Source organism: Scyliorhinus torazame, chromosome 1 (genome assembly GCF_047496885.1).
Source record: "Scyliorhinus torazame isolate Kashiwa2021f chromosome 1, sScyTor2.1, whole genome shotgun sequence".
In the NCBI taxonomy this organism is placed as follows: domain Eukaryota; kingdom Metazoa; phylum Chordata; class Chondrichthyes; order Carcharhiniformes; family Scyliorhinidae; genus Scyliorhinus; species Scyliorhinus torazame.
This window is the reverse complement of record NC_092707.1, coordinates 20,164,337-20,185,878: the sequence shown is the minus strand read 5'-3', so window position 1 is coordinate 20,185,878 and position 21,542 is coordinate 20,164,337. Positions and strand designations below refer to the sequence as shown.

Below are 21,542 nucleotides of genomic sequence, written 5' to 3'. Positions count from 1 at the left end.
ACTCAATCTGCACAAGGGAAAAGAGAATCTTGAGAACGGAAACATGGAAATCATCTTTCTAACCTGTTGCTCAGGAAGCAGTTCTGAATGACTTTCATGATGAAGTTTGCTGCCTCTCTCTCGCTAACATTCGGGTTGAATCTTTGCCTGAAACCAGAGGAGGAAAAGCGCAAATTAAAATCTCAAGACATTCATTCTGGCCATCTGAGCTGCTGCCATCTCAAACTCTGACAAGGTGTTAAATGCGCAGTTTAAAAAATAGCGCACGCACATCGACCGAGCAGTAGACGGATACACAAATTGAAATGGACTGTGTCCTCTCAGTAACCGTCATAAAATAGGATTAATGTTCGATTAAAATTAAATGTAAGAGAATTTCTAAGATACTCAAGTTCCAAAAGCTGATAACTTTTAAAAGGTTTAACCATATCAAACACGCACAACCAAGAGCTATTGTTCTTACTTCAGAAGCTTGATAGTCTGTCCTCGGAAACAAGGAAGTCCAGTGTCCAGCATGAGTGTGACAAGTGATACCACTGCATCCATGTAAGGCCTTAAGAGTGAGAATATTAGCAGTCAGCAGAGATCCAAGTGGTTCACACATACAGCATCAACAAAATAAACCAAGTGGGAACACAGTCGTGCTTCACAGGCCTTCTCCCTAATTAAATTGGTTTCCTAAATTAAATAGATTTCAGCATTAACTGGGACTGATACAGGTTAATTCTTCCATAGGTCATTGACCAACGTTCTCTCCTTTTCTGAAGTGAGTTGGCGTCTTAAATATGTAACCGAATTATCAGCACAGAGCATTCAGCCCAACTGATCCCTGGTGTACACAACCATACTCATTGGAGTTTAGAAGAAGGAGACGCAATCTCATTGCAACATAAGATTTTGAGGGGACTTGACAGGTTGACGTTGAGAAGATGTTTCGCTTGTGGGGACATCTAGAACTCAGGGAGAGCACAGCTTCAAAATAAGGGGTTTCCCATTTAGGATGGAGGCGAGGAGGAATTTCATCTCTCAGAGGGTCAGTGTGTTTGGAATTTTCTTCCACAGAGATCCGTGGAGGCTGGAACGTCCAATATATCCAGGGTGGCACGGTAGCACAGTGGTTAGCACAGTTGCTTCACAGCTCCAGGGTCCCAGGTTCGATTCCCTGCTGGGTCACTGTCTGTGCGGAGTTTGCACGTTCTCCCAGTGTGCGCGTGGGTTTCCTCCGGGTGCTCCGGTTTCCTCCCACAGTCCAAAGATGTGCAGGTTCGGTGGATTGGCCATGATAAATTGCCCTTAGTGTCCAAAAGGATAAGGTGGGGTTACTGGGTTACGGGATAGGGTGGAGGTGTGGGCTTAAACGGGGTGCTCTTTCCAGGGGTTGGCACAGACTCGATGGGCCGAATGGCCTCCTTCTGCACCGTAAATTCAATATTCAAAATTAAGTTACATTTTTGATTGACAAAGCAGTTGAGGGTTATGGGGGCAGGCAGGAATGTGGAGTTAACTGAATAGCGGACAGGGTGTCGGGGCCAGATGACCTAATCTTGTTCCTATTCTTTATATTTGAATGAGCCTCCTCCCATCTTACTTCATCTAACAAAAGTAGTTTTCAGGGATTTATATTTTCAGTGCAAACATTAGAAATCAGGCATTGTTTTAAGTAGATGCAATTTAGTGTTCCTGCGCCTGCAAGGGTAAAACCTTCATACTGGGCAACGGTGTTTGTATGTGTGGGGGCTTGGTTGCAATTCTAACTGTGATTCTGTTATGCTTAGAGAAGCCTATGGCGTGAAGAGCAAATGAACAAGCAGTTCTTGTGTGGCAACTGGGGCCCTGTAAGGTAAAGAGGCTTTTATGTTTCGGTTTAGCTAATTTGATTGCAGTTGGAGATAGGCAGTAAGAGAGAAGGCAGCTCTCACAGCTCTGCGAGAAGCAGTTGGTTTTAGAAGGCTAAAGAACATGCTCTCTCAGCCTTGCCAGAAGAAAAGCCATACTGTGGAGCAATGGTCAAGAAAACAGATGCCGGAAATCTTAAAACAAATATATATATAGAACATAGAAAATACAGCACAGAACACGCCCTTCGGCCCATGATGTTGTGCCGAACCTTTGTCCGGGATTAATCATAGATTATCATTGAATTTACAGTGCAGAAGGAGGCCATTCGGCCCTTTGAGTCTGCACCGGCTCTTGGAAAGAGCACCCTACCCAAACTCAACACCTCCACCCAACACCAAGGGCAAATTTGGACATTAAGGGTAATTTATCATTGGCCAATTCACCTAACCCGCACATCTTTGGACTGTGGGAGGAAACCGGAGCACCCGGAGGAAACCCACGCAGACACGGGGAGGACGTGCAGACTCCGCACAGACAGTGACCCAGCCGGGAATCGAACCTGGGACCCTGGAGCTGTGAAGCAATTGTGCTATCCACAATGCTAGCGTGCTGCCCTTAAGAACAAATAAATCTACACTATATCATTTTATCGTAATCCATGTACCTATCCAATAGCTGCTTGAAGATCCCTAATGTTTCCGACTCAACTACTTCCACAGGCAGTGCATTCCATGCCCCCACTACTCTCTGGGTATCCCTCCTATATCTTCCACCTTTCACCTTAAATTTATGTCCCCTTGTAATGGTTTGTTCCACCCGGGGAAAAAGTCTCTGACTGTCTACTCTATCTATTCCCCTGATCATCTTATAAACCTCTATCAAGTCGCCCCTCATCCTTCTCCGTTCTAATGAGAAAAGGCCTAGCACCCTCAACCTTTCCTCGTAAGACCTACTCTCCATTCCAGGCAACATCCTAGTAAATCTTCTTTGCACCGTTTCCAAAGCTTCCACATCCTTCCTAAAATGAGGTGACCAGAACTGTACACAGTACTCCAAATGTGGCCTTACCAAAGTTTTGTACAGCTGCATCATCACCTCACGGCTCTTAAATTCAATCCCTCTGTTAATGAACAGCTCTATCCACTTGAGTGGCAACTTTCAAAGATGTATGAACATAGACCCCAAGATCTCTCTGCTCCTCCACATTGCCAAGAGCTCTACCATTAACCCTGTATTCCGCATTCATATTTGTCCTTCCAAAATGGACAACCTCACACTTTTCAGGGTTAAACTCCATCTGCCACTTCTCAGCCCAGCTCTGCATCCTATCTATGTCGCTTTGCAGCCGACAACAGCCCTCCTTACTATCCACAACTCCAGCAATCTTCGTATCGTCTGCAAATTTACTGACCCACCCTTCAACTCCCTCATCCAAGTCATTAATGAAAATCACAAACAGCAGAGGACCCAGAACTGATCCCTGCGGTGCACCACTGGTAACAGGGATCCAGGCTGAATATTTGCCATCCACCACCACTCTCTGACTTCTATCGGTTAGCCAGTTCGTCATCCAACTGGCCAAATTTCCCACTATCCCATGCCTCCTTACTTTCTGCATAAGCCTACCATGGGGAACCTTATCAAATGCCTTACTAAAATACATGTACGCTACATCCACTGCTTTATCTTCATCCACGTGCTTGGTCACCTCCTCAAAGAATTCAATAAGACTTGTAAGGCAAGACCTACCCCTCACAAATCCGTGCTGACTATCCCTAATCAAGCAGTGTCTTTCCAGATGCTCAGAAATCCTATCCTTCAGTACCCTTTCCATTACTTTGCCTACCACCGAAGTAAGACTAACTGGCCTGTAATTCCCAGGGTTATCCCTCGTCCCTTTTTTGAACAGGGGCACGACATTCGCCATTCTCCAATCCCCTGGTACCACCCCTGTTGACAGTGAGGACGAAAAGATCATTGCCAACGGCTCTGCAACTTCATCTCTTGCTTCCCATAGAATCCTTGGATATATCCCGTCAGGCCCGGGGGACTTGTCTATCCTCAAGTTTTTCAAAATGCCCAACACATCTTCCTTCCTAACAAGTATTTCCTCGAGCTTACCAATCTGTTTCACACTGTCCTCTCCAACAATATGGCCCCTCTCATTTGTAAACACAGAAGAAAAGCAGTCGTTCAAGACCTCTCCTATCTCTTCAGACTCAATACACAATCTCCCGCTACTGTCCTTGATCGGACCTACCCTCGCTCTAGTCATTCTCATATTTCTCACATATGTGTAAAAGGCCTTGGGGTTATCCTTGATCCTACCCGCCAACGATTGTTCATGCCCTCTCTTAGCTCTCCTAATCCCTTTCTTCAGTTCCCTCCTGGCTATCTTGTATCCCTCCAATGCCCTGTCTGAACCTTGTTTCCTCAGCCTTACATAAGTCTCCTTTTTCCTCTTAACAAGACATTCAACCTCTCTTGTCAACCATGGTTCCCTCACTCGACCATCTCTTCCCTGCCTGACAGGGACATACATATCAAGGACACGTAGTACCTGTTCCTTGAACAAGTTCCACATTTCACTTGTGTCCTTCCCTGCCAGCCTATGTTCCCAATTTATGCACTTCAATTCTTGTCTGACAACATCGTATTTACCCTTCCCCCAATTGTAAACCTTGCCCTGTTGCACGCACCTATCCCTCTCCATTACTAAAGTGAAAGTCACAGAATTGTGGTCACTATCTCCAAAATGCTCCCCCACTAACAAATCTATCAGTTGCCCTGGTTCATTACCAAGTACTAAATCCAATATTGCCCCTCCTCCGGTCGGACAATCTACATACTGTGTTTATTCAAATTTTCAACTACCCCCCCCCCCCCCGCCCCCCAAACAAGAAAAAAGAAGCAAAAACACAACAATCAGAAATTCTACATTGGATTTCCCCCATATACAATAACCCCCATATAACATTTTAAAGCACAAAATAGGGGGAAAAAAACACCTTCACCCAAACGCCACCCCAAAAGAAGGCCCCCCCTCCCCCGGGCTGCTGCTGACCTCCTCCTAACGCTCCGTGAGATAGTCTAGGAACGGTTGCCACTGCCTGGAGAACCCTTGCACAGACCTCCGCAAGGCAAACTTTATCCTCTCCAGCTTAATGAACCCTGCCATGTCATTGATCCAAGCTTCCACACTAGGGGGCTTCGCACCTTTCCATAGTAGTAAAATCCTCCGCCGGGCTACCAGGGACGCAAAGGCCAGAATACTGGCCTTTTTCGCCTCCTGCACTCCCGGCTCGTCCAATGCCCCAAATAATGTCAATCCCCAGCTCGGCTTGACCCGGGCGTTCACCACCTTGGACATAGTCCTCGCAAAACCCCATCAAAACCCATCCAGCGCCGGGCACGACCAGAACATATGGACGTGATTTGCTGGGCTCCCCGAGCACCTCCCACATCTGTCCTCCACCCCAAAGAACCTACTCAACCTCGCCCGTGTCATATGCGCGCTGTGAGTAACTTTGAACTGTATTAGGCTGAGCCTGACGCAAGAGGAGGAAGAATTAACCCTACTCAGGGCATCAGCCCACAGACCCTCATCTATCTTCTCCCCAAGCTCCTCCTCCCACTTGCCCTTTAACTCCTCCAACGAGGCCTCCTCCTCTTCCTTCAGCTCCTGGTAAATCGCCGAAAACTTGCCTTCTCCAACACATACACCCGAAATCACCCTGTCCTGAATCCCACGTGCCGGAAGCAGCGGGAATTCCCTCACCTGCCGCCTCACAAACGCCCTCACTTGCATGTACCTGAAAGCGTTTCCCGGGGGTAGCCCAAACTTCTCCTCCAGCGACCCTAGGCTCGCAAACGTCCCATCGATGAACAGGTCCCACATTCTTCTAATCCCTGCCCGATGCCAGCTCCGAAACTCCCCATCCATCCTTCCCGGGATGAACAGATGATTCTCCCAAATCGGTGACCAAACCGAGGCTCCCAACTCGCCCCTGTGTCGCCTCCACTGCCCCAGATCTTTAGCGTCGCCGCCACCACCGGACTCGTGGTGTACCTTGTCGGCGAGAGCGGCAGCGGAGCCATAACCAGCGCCCTCAGGCTCGTGCCCACACAGGACGCCACCTCTAGCCTCTTTCACGCCGCCCCCTCTCCCTCCATTACCTACTTACGGATCATCGCCACATTGGCAGCCCAATAATAGTCGCACAAATTCGGCAGCGTCAGCACCCCCCTGGCTCCAGAAACACTCTCTTCACCCTCGGAGTCTTATTCGCCCACAAAAATCCCATGATGCTCCTGCTTACCCGTCTGAAAAAGGCCTTGGGGATCAAAACGGGACGGCGCTGGAACACAAAGAGGAACCTCGGGAGGACCGTCATTTTGACTGACTGCACCCTACCCGCTAGAGAGAGTGGCAGCATATCCATCTTTTAAAATCCTCCTCCATCTGCTCCACCTACCGTGTCAAATTGAGCTTGTGCAGGGCCCCCCAGCTCCTAGCTACTTGGATCCCTAGGTACCGAAAGCTCCTTTCCGCCCTCTTCAGCGGTAGTTCATCTATCCCCCTTCCCTGGTCCCCTGAATGCACCACAGAGAGCTCACTCTTCCCTACGTTGAGTTTATACCCCGAAAATTCCCCAAACTCCCTAAGGATCCGCATGACCTCCGCCATCCCCTCCACTGGATCTGCAACATACAACAGGTCATCGGCATACAACAACACCCGGTGTTCCTCTCCCCACCGGACCAATCCTCTCCATTTCCTAGATTCCCTCAGTGCTATGGCCAGCGGCTCAATTGCCAGTGCAAACAACAAGGGGGATTGGGGGCACCCCTGCCTCGTCCCCCGGTACAGCCGAAAGCACTCCGACCTCCGCCGGTTCGTAGCCACACTCGCCACCGGAGCTTAAGATAGCAGCCTGACCCAACTGATGAACCTCTCCCCGAACCCAAACCTCCGTAACACTTCCCAAAGATACTCCCACTCCACCCGATCAAAGGCCTTCTCCGCGTCCATGGCTGCCACTACCTCCGCTTCCCCCTCCACCGAGGGCATCATAATCACATTGAGGTGCCTCCTCACATTTGTATTTAGCTGCCTACCCTTCACAAATCCCGTCTGGTCCTCATGAATCACCCCCGGGACACAGTCCTCAATTCTCGTAGCCAGCACCTTCGCCAGCAAATTAGCGTCAATATTGAGGAGCGAGATCGGTCTATACGACCCACATTGCAATGGATCCTTGTCCCGCTTCAAGATCAAAGAAATCAGCGCCCTGGACATTGTCGAGGGCAAGGTCCCCCCCCTCCCTCGCCTTATTAAAAGTTCTCACTAGCAACGGGCCCAGCAGATCCACGTATTTCCTGTAAAATTCAACCGGGAACCCATCCGGCCCCGGGGCCTTCCTCGCCTGCATGCTCCCCAATCCTTTAACCAGCTCCTCCAGCCCAATCGGCGCCCCCAAACCAGCCACCTCCTCCTCCTCCACCCTCGGGAACCTCAGCTGATCCAGGAATCGTCGCATCCCCTCCTCCCCCGCTGGGGGCTCAGACCTGTACAGATCCCCATAGAAGTCCCTAAATACCTTGTTTATTCTCACCGCACTCCGCACCGTATTCCCCCCTCTATCCTTGACTCCACCAATCTCCCTCGCTGCCTCCCTCTTACGAAGTTGATGTGCCAGCATCCAACTCGCCTTCTCCCCATACTTATACGCCCCCTCCCCCCTCCACTGTGCCTCTGCTTTCCTCGTGGTCAACAGGTCGAATTCCATCTGGAGGTTCCATCGCTCCCTAAGTAGCCCCTCCTCGGGGGCCTCTGCATACCTCCTGTCCACCCTTAAAATCTCCCCCACCAACCTCTCCCTCCCCTCTCTCTTCTCCCTGTGGGCCCTAATGGAGATTAGCTCTCCCCTGACCACCGCCTTCAACGCCTCCCAAACTACCTCAACCTGTACCTCCCCATTGTCGTTGGCCTCCAAGTATCTTTCAATACACCCCCGCACCCCCCCTCATCCGCCAACAGTCCCACATCGAGGCGCCACAGCGGGCGCTGGTCCTCCTCCCCCAACTCCAGCTCCACCCAATGCGGGGCCTGGTCCGAGATGGCTATGGCCGAATATTCCGTTTCCTTCACTTTCGGGATTAGCGCCCTACTCAAAATGAAAAAGTCTATCCGGGAGTTGGCTCTATGGACATGGGAAAAGAAGGAAAATTCCCTGGCCCGCGGCCTGGCAAACCACCATGGATCCACTCCCCCACCTGGTCCATAAACCCCCTGAGCACCTTGGCCGCAGCCAGCCTCTTACCCATCCTGGACCGAGAACGGTCCAGTGCTGGGTCCAGCACCGTGTTGAAGTCCCCCCGCATTATCAAGCTTCCTACCTCCAGATCCGGAATCCGACCCAGCATGTGTTTCATAAATCCGGCATCATCCCAATTCGGGGCATATACGTTAACCAGTACAACCCGCACCCCTTGCAACCTACCACTCACCATCACATATCGACCTCCATTATCCAAGATGCCAGAAATCTGAAATCCAGCTAGTTAAGGAAACTAGAGAAATGAAAAGAAGTTTCCAAGAAGTTTGAAATTAATGGAACAGAGGAAACTGGGAACCAGAACAGATTACTGTTCAGTAAAGTCAGAGTTAAAAAGGCATTAGATCGTGAGGCCAGAAAGATATCTTCAATAGTGCTTAGATTTGAGAAAAAATACGACAGTTTGGGATATGTTATTTGTGCTAAATTAGTGGCTAGATCTCCGAGTTTGTGTAAATGTCTTTAAGACAAAGGAAACCTGCAGGGAGAGGTGTAAAACCCGAAACCTCGATGGAAGCAGCAGAGGGAAAGCATAATTTAAAAGAAGATTTGAAAGTGCGCCTTTTGAAAGCGGAATTTGAAATCACTCGTGTGGAAGGGGAGTTCAGAAGCGGGAGTTCAATGAGGCATGTTGGCTCACAGTATAAGAATCAACTGAGGGTCTTTTGAGGAGAAATCCACAGACGTTCACATGGGGTCAGAGAGGAGTGCGTCTAATCACAGTCATCTTGTGTGCTAAAAAGGGACTTTGCGTATCAATGAACCATTGTATTTGATGATGTGCTTCGAAATCAGTGTTAATCTTAAAATGTGTGTGCAATTGTTAAACAAAGGGGGGGGTAAAGGAGTATTGTATCATAATCCAGTTTTCTAATGTTTAATAATTTATTTTCTTGCAGTTAGAACTAATTAGCGGTCCTGTTATTCTGTTCCTACGCATTTTATTTAAAAAAGCAAACGGTACGGTCTTTTGAGCTCGGATTCCATTCTGCGATCTTCCCCATCCATTTATAACACCAACTGGGAGAGCGTTACACTTATCTGCATATCCTATTCCATTCTCCCTCATGTATTTCACATTAGAGGCACCAATACTATTTACCTCAACTATTACAGTGGCAGTGAGAATTCCACATTCCGAACACACTCCGGATAAAGAAACTTCTTCCCATTTCCTTCTTGGATTGATCGATGACCATCTCTTAATTATGTCCCCTAGTTGTGGACTCTTCCCCCAAGTGGAAATATCGCTACTTCAACCCTATCGTGAAAATATCTGTTGGGCACAGGTCTATGGGGATCTGGATCTGCTCCTCATTCAGTGAGGTGGTCACCCCAAGGGGCCAGTTTGGCCCATCAGGAGCCCGGGGCAACAAAAGTAAATGATATCACCCTCACCAGCTCCTCAGCAGAGACCGGCCGAATCGCAGTACAGTGAACTGCTTCTAATCGGTACAGCTCAGCTGTGCCTTGCCCAAACATGCTGTGCTTTCAGGGAAACACCTAGAAATCTGAGGAGGATGATACATTTCAGTTTGAAACCTCAAAGATATATATACCAAGGCATTCACATGTTCGAACAGGAACATTTCCGAATGTAGAAAAGAGATGTGCAATACACACCCAGTAAATCTGCGAATCATGCAACACCACAGGGTAGAGTCTGTGTCAGTAGAATCAGAATCTTACCGTACAGAAGGAAGCTCCTCAGCCCCTTGCAACTGTAACCTCTCACTGAAAGCAGCGTTCACTCAATCCATTCTGCTGCCCTTTGCCTGTGCCCGTTACATTTGTTTATCTTTCAAATATTTACCCACTTTCTTTTCCAAACGCTACTCTGAATTCAACTTCTGCCAATGTTTCTGGTGGGACAGGAAAAATAATTCTCCGAACGGCTGTGTCAATTCTCAACTGTATGTTCTCTAGTTATCAACTCACTAATTGAATTGGCAGCTTGCAGAGTGTGACGAAGGTGGGATTTTTAGATAAATTGGATTATAAACATTTGGCAATTTAAAGGTTAAAAGCCCGGCGTTAATGGGTTTGACTGCAGTGGTCTCGTTTTTTAAAAAAATCTAGTTGTGCAAGAGCTGAAAGCTTTTAGGAGCCAGAGGTGAAATTGATCAGAGTAAAAACCGCCTGGGCTAATGTGATGTTGTTTGACTAAGGGGAGCCCCTGGGGAGTTAATGTGTTTTTAGCCAGAGGAGATGATTCATTGCTGGGTGGAGCTAAGGCATTCAGACATTTTGACTTTTTTTTCCAGTTTGAATTGAGTTCTAATATTGCTATCCTTTTAGACCACAAGTCTTTTGCTCTCACAGTAGGCTAGTTCAAAAAAAAGAGCAATAGTATTTAAAGCAGAGGACAAGGGGGAGAAAGCTAAAAAGAAAAACAGTTGAAACAGCTTTTTAAAAGATATCCAGCCAGAGTCTGCAGGGGTTCTAACAGGAGCCAAATCTGATCTGGTCTGCCACAGTCTTACAAAATAAACTAAAATATTGGGGGTTTCGGTCCAGTATCCTTGGCACTTTTGGGGTCTGGTCTGGGATCGTCAGAAAGAGACATTCAGAGCAGCTCATGTCTGGATATCTGCATCAGCAACAAAGGTCAACCCTCCTTCCAATCGTATTAAACACAAGCTGATCTTGCCTATCTGCAGTGCTGTACACAAGAACTGCTAATGCCTTCAGAATGCAGGGGATTTTACTTTTGTGAACATTGCCAACCGTTTAAATTGAACCATGATTATCGAAAATCAAAGTCTACTTACAGAATATTTTAAAATTAATTAAAGGAATGTGGGCCTCGCTGGCTCGGCCAACATTTATTGCCCATCCCTAATTGCCCGAGAAGGTGGTGGTGAGCTGCCTTCTTGAACTGCTGCAGCCCATGCGGTGCAGAGACACCCATAATGCTGTTCGGGAGGGAGTTCCAGGATTTAGACACAGTGACAGCGAAGGAACAGCCACTGTGTTCCCAAGTCAGGAAGGTGCGTGACTTGGAGGGGAACTTCCAGGTGATGGTGTTCCCATGTGTCTGGGGTAAACCAGGCAACATTAAGTTGTGTAGGCTTCTTACCTGACTGCTAAGTATCCCTTAACGCACATCTCCATGAACCATTTGAAGGGCGTGGCCTCCATCTTCCCTCCCATTATCATCACCATCTCATCAGTTAGCTTAATATCAGGCTCCCAGCCAAGATTGCCACCAGGAGAGCTTTCAAACATGAAACCGAAATCTGCAAAAAACGAGCACGGCTTGATTAAACCAACAATCATCAGGTTTCTCACCAAGGCAAACATTAGTTAACAAGTGGCAATTTCTTTTTGGCTACTGAAGTGTCTGAGGAATGTTGAAATCGGTTACTGTTAAGGACGCTCCAAATCATGTTAAATCCACAAATGCTCAGTTGCTGTAATCTGATGTAAGCTGTACACTCTTAGCCCATAATGGCCTCCTCCCTACAGTGCATTGCGTACAGCTAAAACCTTGCATTTTACTGAGCTTGTCCAGCTAGTTCTTTCCTTGTGTCGGACCAGATTATGATGTTGGCCACAGGTTACATTCGCATCCTTTACATAGGTACTGCAGTATAAATACTTAGTGATATTACAGACTACTATCAGCCTTGGCTCAGCAGTAACACACTGTAATCCTCAATCAGTAGACTTGAGCACGCAGTCTAGGCCTGCACATCTGTGCAGCACTGAAGGGCAGCTACATTGTCAGATGATGTATTAAACGGAGGTGGCTATCTGTCCTCTCAAATGGGTGTAAAAGCTTGCATGCCATTATTTCATTGAAGATCAGAGTAGCTCTCCACAGTATCCTGGCCAATATTTAGCCTTCAACTAACATCACCAGCACTTTATTAACTCATGGTTGTTTGTGGGAGCTCGCTGTGCATATTCTACATTACAATGGCAATGATACTTCAAAAAGTACTTGATTGGCTTTAAAGTGCCTGGACATCTTGGGTAGCGAAACATGCTATATAAATGGGCACTAAATTTGGGTGGCATGGTGGCACAGTGGTTAGCGCTGCTGCCTCACAGCGCCAGGGACCCGGGTTAAATTCCGATCTTGGGTGGAGTTTGCGCTCTCTTGCCACGTGTGCGTGGGTTTCCTCCGGGTGCTCCTGTTTCCTGCCACAGTCCAAAGATGTGCAGGTTAGGTGGGATTATGGGAATAGGGCAGGGAGTGAGTCTAGGTAAAGGTGCTCTTTCAGAGGGTCGATGCATTCTCGATGGGCTGAATGGCCTCCTTCTGCACAGTTGGAATTTTATGGTTCTAAATGAAGGCTTATTTTTACTCTATGGTGAAAATCCCAGTGATAGGTTTGCCCTCTAAATGTCACTAATGAGCCAGTGCCCTGGGACAGTGAACCTTCTTAGCTCGATGGTCAGATTACTGACTGTGGGACAGACTCGGTTTCACCATGTCGCTTTGCTACCCGAAAGAACCCACACATCATCATGCAACACGATGCCTTCTCTACCCTCCCATTAGGAAACAGCCATTCGGCAATTGTCAATCATCGCCTGGCAGAGTGCAGCCACTGGACTTTCAGCATGTTCCCCACCATCATAAATAGTGGTTGCGCCAGCTGCGGGAGTAGGTCTTCGCAGTAACTGCATGCTTCTCTGCAACTCAATTCCGGTTGTGGGCAGGAATAAGGGAAAACGCTCCATTCTTACGTTCTGCACTTGTGTTCTTAAAATGTAACCCCATCTCAACCCAAAAACAAACAATAAACTGAGGTGAACCAGTGACAAACTCGCTGATCATCACTGTGGTCTTCTTGTCACACGATGCACATTCTTAAGAGAACCGAGTTGTGCTTTTGCACAGACTAGTCACAGAGATCTTCCATTAATTGCTTCTTTTTCATCCCCAGTTGCTAGAGGGCATTGGTTAAGGCTTGCGACCATGAGTATCAATGGTTTCATTCTCTCCAGGGAATTAGCATCTGCTTTTACGTTTAATTTTAGATTTTATCAGCGACAAATGGGCGGAAATTGGCTTAAATGAAATGAAATGAAATGAAAATCGCTTATTGTCACAAGTAGGCTTCAAATGAAGTTATTGTGAAAAGCCCCTAGTCGCCACATTCCGGCGCCTGTTCGGGGAGGCTGGTACGGGAATTGAACCGTGCTGCTGGCCTGCCTGGGTCTGCTTCCAAAGCCAGCGATTTAGCCCTGTGCTAAACAGCCCCTAAAAGGGGAGAGCATGCAAGGGGACTGCAGACTGGAAATGGAATGTGGTGGATGTGGAAATACGTTCCACAGCATCAAGGGAAGCAAATGGAAATAAAGCCGGCTTTAGTGCTTTGACAGGGGCGCACTGAAAAAAAAATCAAGCGCCTCATCTTTTGATGCTGAAGCGATTTTGAGCAGCTCTTGTAGGATATGCACTGACCTATGTGGATGAGATGACCTTTCCTGTCCAGCATGATGTTCCCGTTGTGCCGGTCTTTGATTTGCAGCAAGAAGAGAAGGAGACTGTATGCGGCCATGCTGCGGATAAAATTATACCGAGCCTTCAAGAAAGACAGAAAATGTTCACTGTAAAATAGGTGATCAATCAACAGATGCCAAAGACAGGTTTATTAGCAAAGCTAAGCCTAGCTTTCCTATGAAAATTTACTTTGGTTGTGGGTCTGATGAAATAATTTCTCCTTAATATTCACTGAGCAGGGATTTTCAAAGTAACTTCATTGCAGTGTTAATGTAAGGGTACTTGGGACAATAATAAAGATTATTATTGTTATTATTAAGCTTGGCGTGTCAAGATCGAAATTCTTAAGAAAACAGAGATGTGCATTTTCGGCTTTTGCACAGGGGGTGAATGTTGGCAGTTCCAAAGCCTCATAATTACAGTACGAAGTTCGTCCCCCTCCAGCATTATAATCGAGTGTCAATTTTCATCGACTTGCATTGCTCCAGAGTTTCGAAAGAGTAGAGTGGGGCCAACTAATTACACCAGAAGTAAACTTACATTGAGTGTACCCTGGGGCTTTCAAAATACAGCTACATCCATTTTCCACACCTGGCATATAAATTAATTCTGCCGACTTCAAATACTACGAACATTTTGCTAAACCAGGATTTTCTTCTATGTGTTTAGTTATCAAAATGTGCATTAAATTAGATATATATGGCCCCATAAATTAAATCTCTCTCTCTTCCTTCCCTCCAATTCATTAAAAAAAAAATGTTTTTTATTGGATTTTTGCACAGAGTATATTTTGCCGTTATGTACACAGATATGATATATCTATATATATGTAAGTAGGCATCCGTTTGTGCTGGTGAGGCACTTCCGGAGGGCAATCGTCGAGTGGGTCTGGTGCTGGTGTTGCCCCTCGCTTCTCCCGGTCGGATTTCGCCGCCGTTGTCTTCTTGTGCACGCTGCCGCTTCAGCCGGCCCTCCCGTCCTCTGCCTGTATTCTCCTTTTTCTCTGTTCCTGTGGATGTCAGGTTGGTTAATGTTTCCCTGCCTCCCCCCCGCCCCCCCCACCCATAGTTCGCCTTTCCTTCCTCTTAGACTGAGTTGCCTTTCCGCCCCCCCCCCCTTCCCTCCCGGTCTATCTCTCCCTCTCATGCTTTGGCTGCTTTCCCCTTGTTCCTGGCTATTCTTCTGCTTGTTTGTTGGCCACAAACAGGTCCCGGAACAATCTGGTGAATTGCTCCCACATTCCGTGGATGCCGTCGTCTGACCCTCGGATGGCGAATTTAATTTTCTCCATTTGGAGAGATTCCGAGAGGTCGGACAGCCAGTCTGCAGCTTTGGGTGGTGCTGCTGACCGCCAGCCAGTCTGTAGCTTTGGGTGGTGCTGCTGACCGCCAGCCAAACAGGATTCTACGGCGGGCGATCAGGGAGGCAAAGGCAAGGGCCCTCCTCCCCAGGAATAGATCTGGCTGGTCTGAAACCCCGAAGACCGGCACTTTCGGGCATGGCTCCACCCTCACCCCCTTGGACATTGCCTCGAAGAAGGCTGTCCAGTGCCCCGCAAGTCTGGGGCAAGACAAAAACATATGGGCTTGGTTGGCCGGGCCTCCTTGGCACCGTTCACATCTATTCTCCATCTCCGGGAAGAACCGGGTTCTTGTTAAGTGGGCTCTATGTACCACTTTTAGTTGCATCAGGCTGAGCCTTGCGCAGGTGGCGTTGCCCCTATGCAGTGCTTCGCTCCAGAGTCCCCACCCTATCTCGATCCCCAGGTCTTCCTCCCATTTCCTTCTTGTTGCGTCCAGTACGCTGTTGGCCCCTTTTACCAGTCGGTCGTACATGTCGCTACAGTTCCCTCTATCTAGGATGCTTGCATCCAGTAACTCTTCCAGTAATGTCCGTCGTGGTGGTTGTGGGTAATTCCTTGTCTCCTTTCGTAGGACGTTTCTGAACTGCAGGTACCTTAGCTCGTTCCCCCTGTGACCCTGCCGCCGGTGTACAGGTCCCTGACTGTCAGTGTCCCCTCGTCCTGTCTCCACCTTTTGAAGGTGGCGTCAGTCAGTGTTGGTATGAACCTATGGGTGTTACAGATGGGAGCTTTGTCTGACATTCTGGTCATGCCAAATAGCTGCCGTAGTTGGTTCCAGGACTGGAGGGTGGCTATCACTACCGGGCTGCTGGAGTGTTTTCTGGGTGGGGATGGGAGTGCCACCATGGCGAGGGCCCGGAGGAACGTCCCCATGTAGGAGGCCTCTACCGCGCGCACCCACTCGGCTTCTGGCTCCTTGATCCATCGCCTTATTCGCTCGGCCGTCGCCGCCCAGTGATAGAATTGTAGGTTTGGGAGGGCTAGCCCTCCCCTTGACCTTCTTTGTGATCCGAGCATTCTTCCCCCCGCCCCCATACGAACGCCATGATTAGTTTGTCGACTGCTTGGAAAAAGGCCTTGGGGGTGTAGATCAGGGTGGCTCTGAATAGGAAGAGGTACCTGGGCAGCACGTTCATTTCGATCATCTGTACTCTCCCCGCAAGGGAGAGTGGGAGTGTGTTCCATCTTTGTAAGTCCTTTTTTACTTCCTCCGTCAGACTGGTGAGGTTCCATTTGTGGATCCCTTTCTAGTCGTGGGCTATTTGGATCCCCAGGTAGCGGAATTTGAGTCGGGCTTGTTTAAGCGGCAGTCCCGTTAGGGCTGCCCCACCTACTTGTGGGTGTACCGGGAATATCTCGCTTTTGCTCATGTTGAGTTTGTAGCCCGAGAAGGCGCCAAACTCTTTCAGGAGCGCAATGATTCCGTCCATGCTGCTTTGTGGGCCCGAGATGTAGAGGAGCAGGTCATCTGCATAGAGTGAGACTCTGTGCTCTCTGCCGCGCCTTCGGATCCCCTTCCAGCTTTTTGCCGCTCTGAGCGCAATTGCTAGTGGCTCGATCGCTAGAGCGAACAGCAGCGGGGACAGTGGGCATCCTTGTCTGGTGCCCCTGTGCAGCTGGAAGTATCAGGAGTTGGTATTGTTGGTCCTTACGCTCGCCATGGGAGCGTTGTATAGCTTTACCCAGGAGGTGAATCCTGTTCCAAGCCCGAACCGCTCCAGTACCTCTATGAGATATTTCCATTCGACTCTGTCAAAGGCCTTTTCTGCGTCTAGGGAGACGATCACCTCTGGTGTTCTCTCCCCGGAGGGGGTCATTATCACGTTCAGCAGGTGCCTGATGTTGGAGGTAAGCTGTTTACCTCCCTCCAATTCATTTTTGAATCTCTTAATTTTTCAATGCAGGTGATACTGTTAACTGTTCATTGGATGTGGGTGTCACTGGCTAGGTCAGCATTTATCGCCCATCCCTAATTCGCCCGCGAAGGTGGTGGTGAGCTGCCTTCTTGGATCACTGCAGTACATGTGGTGTAGGTACATCCGCAGTGCTGTTATAAATTCCCAGCTTGGGTCACCGTTTGTGCAGAGTCTGGACGCTCTCCCCGTGTCTGCTTGGGTTTCCTCCGGGTGCTCCGGTTTCCTCCCACAAGTCCCAAAAGACGTACTTGTTCAATGAATTGAATTCTCCCTGTGTGTACACGAACAGGCGCTGGAATGTGGCGACTGGGGGATTTGCACAGTAACTTCATTGCAGTGTTAATGTAAGCCTATGTGTGACACTAATAAAGATTATAATTACTAATAAAGATTATTATTAAAGGCATTTCCTGATTTTGGCTCAGCAATAGTGAAGTAATGGCGATATATTTCCAAGTCAGGATGGTGTGCGACTTGGGGTAAACATGCAGGGGGGTTCTCAGGTATCTGCTGCCTTTGTCCTTCCAGGTGGTAGAGATCAGAGGGTTGGGAAGGTGCTGCCCAAAGAGCTTTGACACCATACCATCTTGTAGATGGTATGGTGAGCCACGCATGTACTCACTGCTGTTCTATTATTACTATTATTACTATTATCATCAACATCCACTATTGGATATACTTACTGTTTTTTTGTTGCTGTTACTGTTGCTGTTGAATTGTTGTGTTGATGCTGCTGTTGGCTCCGTCTGTGGCTCCGCCCCTCTGAGGAGGTATATAACCGGCCGATCCGAGACAGGCTCTCAGTGCAGGAGAAGCTACAGGTTGGCACACATCTTAACATAGAACATACAGTGCAGAAGGAGGCCATTTGGCCCATCGAGTCTGCACCGACCCACTTAAGCCCTCACTTCCACCCTATCCCCGTAACCCAATAACCCCTCCTAACCTTTTTGGTCACTGAGGGCAATTTATCATGACCAATCCATCTAACCTGCACGTCTTTGGACTGTGGGAGGAAACCGGAGCACCCGGAGGAAACCCATGCAGACACGGGGAGAACGTGCAGTTCCGCAGAGACAGTGACCCAGCGGGGAATCGAACCTGGGACCCTGGCGCTGTGAAGCCACAGTGCTATCCACTTGTGCTACCATGCTGCCCAGTATCTAGGCTTTAATCTAGTTGATTAAAGCCACTGTTCTTTGGTACAAACTGTCTCGACTGAATTGATGGTTATCAGATGGCACACCCTGCTGCCACAGTGTCAATGGTGGAGGGATTGAATATTTAAGATGGTGTATGGGGTGCCAATCAAGTGGATGTCCTGGATGATGTCAAGTTTCTTCAGTGTTGTTGGAGCTGCACTCATCCAGGCAAGTGGAGAGGATTCCATCACACTCCCGACTTGTGCCTCATAGACAGTGGACAGGCATGGCGGCTTCAGGAGATAAATGATGAGCCACAAAAGGCCAAGTCTCTGATCTGTTCTTGTGGCAGCTGTATTTGTATGGCTAGTCCAGTTCAGTTTCTGGTCTATGGTAATGTCCAGGATGTTGATAGTGGGGAAATTTTTGGCCTTTCTTGCAAGGGGATTAGAGTACAGGGATAAATAATCTTGCAATAATTGTATAGGGTTTTGGTGAGACCACATTTGGAGTACTGTGTGCAGTTTGGTCTCCACATTTAAGAAAAGATATACTTGAGCTTGGGGAGGTCTTGTGGCACAGTGGGTAGTGATCCTCCCTACAAGCTCCGGGTGCGGGTCATATCCCAGGACCTGGTGGCCAAGGAAGGTGTGTATCAAGCTGCAAAATCCTACCTGCATGCAATGGCAGATGGGAAAAGCAGGTTGGACTCCTGGTCATCCTTGCTTGATGCGGACCCCTCAACCTATGAGCCTCTGGTGACAGGCTAGCAATCTGCCGCAGAGAAAACCCACTATTTGGGGAGAGAGACAAATCTGCCTTTGTGCACCATTAGGTGTGGGAAGAGAGAGAGAGAGAAATATACTTGCGTTGTAAGTGGCACAGCAAATGTCACCAAATTGTTCTCTGGGATGTGGGGGGTTGCCCTATGATGAAAGGCTTAGCAAATTGGTCTATTTTCTCTGGAATTCAGGAAAATTAGAGTTGAATTCATTGAAAGGTACAAGGTTTTGATGCTGCTTGTGGGATAAATGCTGAGACATTATTCCCTTCTCAGGATAAGGCGGCGATAAATTACTTCACTCAGATGGTTATGAATATTTGGAATGAAAGGTTGTGGATGCTCCTTGTTGAATGTATTCACGGGTGGGACAGGGAATGCCACGGGCAAATGGTTAAATTCTCTTCTTGGCGAAGGCCATCTCCTGGCATTTCTGTGGTGGGAATACTATTTGCCACTTATCAACCCAAGCCTGAATGCTGTCCAGGACCTGCTCTGTGGGGCAGTGGACTGCTTCAGTGTCTGAGGAGTTACAAATGGGACTGAACACTGTGCATTATAAGTGAATATCCTCACTTCTGGCCTTATGACCGTGGGAAGGTAATTGATGAAGCAACTGAAGATGGTAGGGCCATCCCAAGTTATATATCCTTTACACACCGACAAAAATGATGATCACCACTGTGACCAATTCCTGCCATTCTAATAGCCCTGGGTCAATTAACCGTGGTCATATTAACACACAACTTACAGCAGACATCAGCCATTTGGTTCAACAGGACCATGCCTGTGCTTGTGCTCCACACGAGACCCCCCACCCCATTTCATCTAACGTTATCAGCATAGTCTTTTATTCCTTTCTTCTGCAGCTAGCTTCCTATTAATTATATATTATTCGCCTTGTGGTCGCAAGTTTCACCTTCTCACCATTCTCTGGGGAAAGAAGTTGTTTTTCTGAATTCCCTATTGGAATTATTAATCAATATCTTGTATCTAGGTTGGACTCTGTACATCCACCCTGTCACACCTGCTCAGAGGTTTACAGAACTCAGTTACGTCACTCCCTCAGCCTTCTCTCTTTTTGTTAAAAAGAGGAAAGAACATTTGTTACTTTGCAGCATTGAACCATGACAGTTTCCTCTTCCCAGTTTCCAGCCAGTTGTAGCGATGCCCGGGTGTTACCTTCTGGAATGCTAGCGTTGATTCATCTCCATACTGGTTCCTGAAGTAATCATACATTCCAAAGTCCGTCTGCCGGCCCAGCTGATCACGTGACTTGCAGTCGGGAATGCATTCGATAACTCCACACTGAAAAAGATTTGAACACTTCAAATCTGCTGACAATTAACATCCATCTGAGAACTCCATTCCTGTACGATCATTAACATTACACCAAGTCAGCTGATGGTAACCCGTTGGTAAACACCTCGGGGGCGATTCTCCCAAATGGAGCCCAAGTGTTCGCACTGTCGTGAACGCCGTCACGTTTCACGACGGTGTGAACTGGGCCCGGGTACGACCTATTCTGCCCCAGCACGGCGCTGGAGCGGTTCACGCCGCTCCAGACTCCTTTCCCGCCGGCAAATGGGCGCCGCGCCAACCCGTGCATGTACTTCTTAAGCGCGCCGTCCCCGACTCAACATGGCGTCGGTGTTCAGGGGCCGGTGGCGCTGGGAAGTAGGCAGGGGGGGGGGGGGGGGGGGGGCTTTGGAGAGGCCGTCCCGCCGATTGGTGGGCCCCGATCGTGGGCCAGACCCCATCGGAGGCCCCCCCGGTGAAGGGGGCCCCCTCCCGACAGGCCGCCCCCCGACCGTTCGTGCAGAGTTCCCGCCGGCAGCGACCATGTGTGAACGGCGCCGGCGGGATTCTGTCGTATCCGCGCGGTCGCTCGGCCCATCTGGGCCGGAGAATCGGTGGCCCCGCCGATTCCAGCCGCCGGCGCGCTAAACCCGCCGGCGCAAATGGCACAGATTCTCCGCATCTTGGAGAATCGCGCGCCAGCATCGGGGCGGTCGTGGCGCGGTTGCGGCGATTCTCTGGCCCAGCGCGGGGCTCGGAGAATCGCCCCCTAGATCATCCAATTAGGCACGCCAGAGCCTTCTGGACTCAACAATGCGTCCAACAACTTTAGACTGTGAACGTCTCCCTCCATACTGCTCCCTTTTTGTTTCTTCTCCACCCCGCCACCCCCGCCATGTTTGTTCCAATGCAAATACCACCCCCTCCCACCCCCAAATCCATCACTTGCTCTTCAGTTTTGCTTTCACTGAACACTGTCCCTTTGTTCTCTTATTAACACATTCTGCTATCTTACCTTTACGCCACTATCGGCACTTCTTTAGCTCTTAATGCCACCATTGTCTTGTGTCCATGTCACCTTTACCAATCTCTCCTTAACTTTGCCCTATCCTAGACTTTCTATTCCGCCCCCCCACATTACATAACCCATTACATTTCTATCCCTCGTCACTGCTGAAGTGGACTCAAAAAGTTAACTCTGTTTCTCTCTCCTCAGATGCTGGACAACCTGCTGGGTTTATCCAGCATTTTCTGCTTTTATTATAATAAATACCGTAGGGTTGGGTTTTGCAAATGCCAGTCTCGTTCACCTCCCTGATGGCCGTTGCTTGTTCCCCGATCTGTGTGCCAGGCATGATTCCGATTTCATGACTGCCCATTATTATTGCACAGTGGCAAACATCAGC

General features: G+C 48.6%; 1 protein-coding gene across 1 annotated transcript in view; it reads right to left on the bottom strand.

Annotated features, from left to right (window-relative positions):
- pi4kab (phosphatidylinositol 4-kinase, catalytic, alpha b) overlaps nt 1-21,542 on the bottom strand; it is a 345,324-nt gene that overhangs the window by 2,413 nt on the left and 321,369 nt on the right. Inside the window, exons 50-54 of the mRNA XM_072473986.1 lie at nt 20,020-20,145; nt 13,597-13,717; nt 11,257-11,416; nt 464-553; nt 64-147 (exon numbers count right to left, since the gene is read on the bottom strand). Coding sequence (XP_072330087.1) covers nt 64-147; nt 464-553; nt 11,257-11,416; nt 13,597-13,717; nt 20,020-20,145 — 581 coding nt within the window. The remainder of the gene's footprint in view (nt 1-63; nt 148-463; nt 554-11,256; nt 11,417-13,596; nt 13,718-20,019; nt 20,146-21,542) is intronic.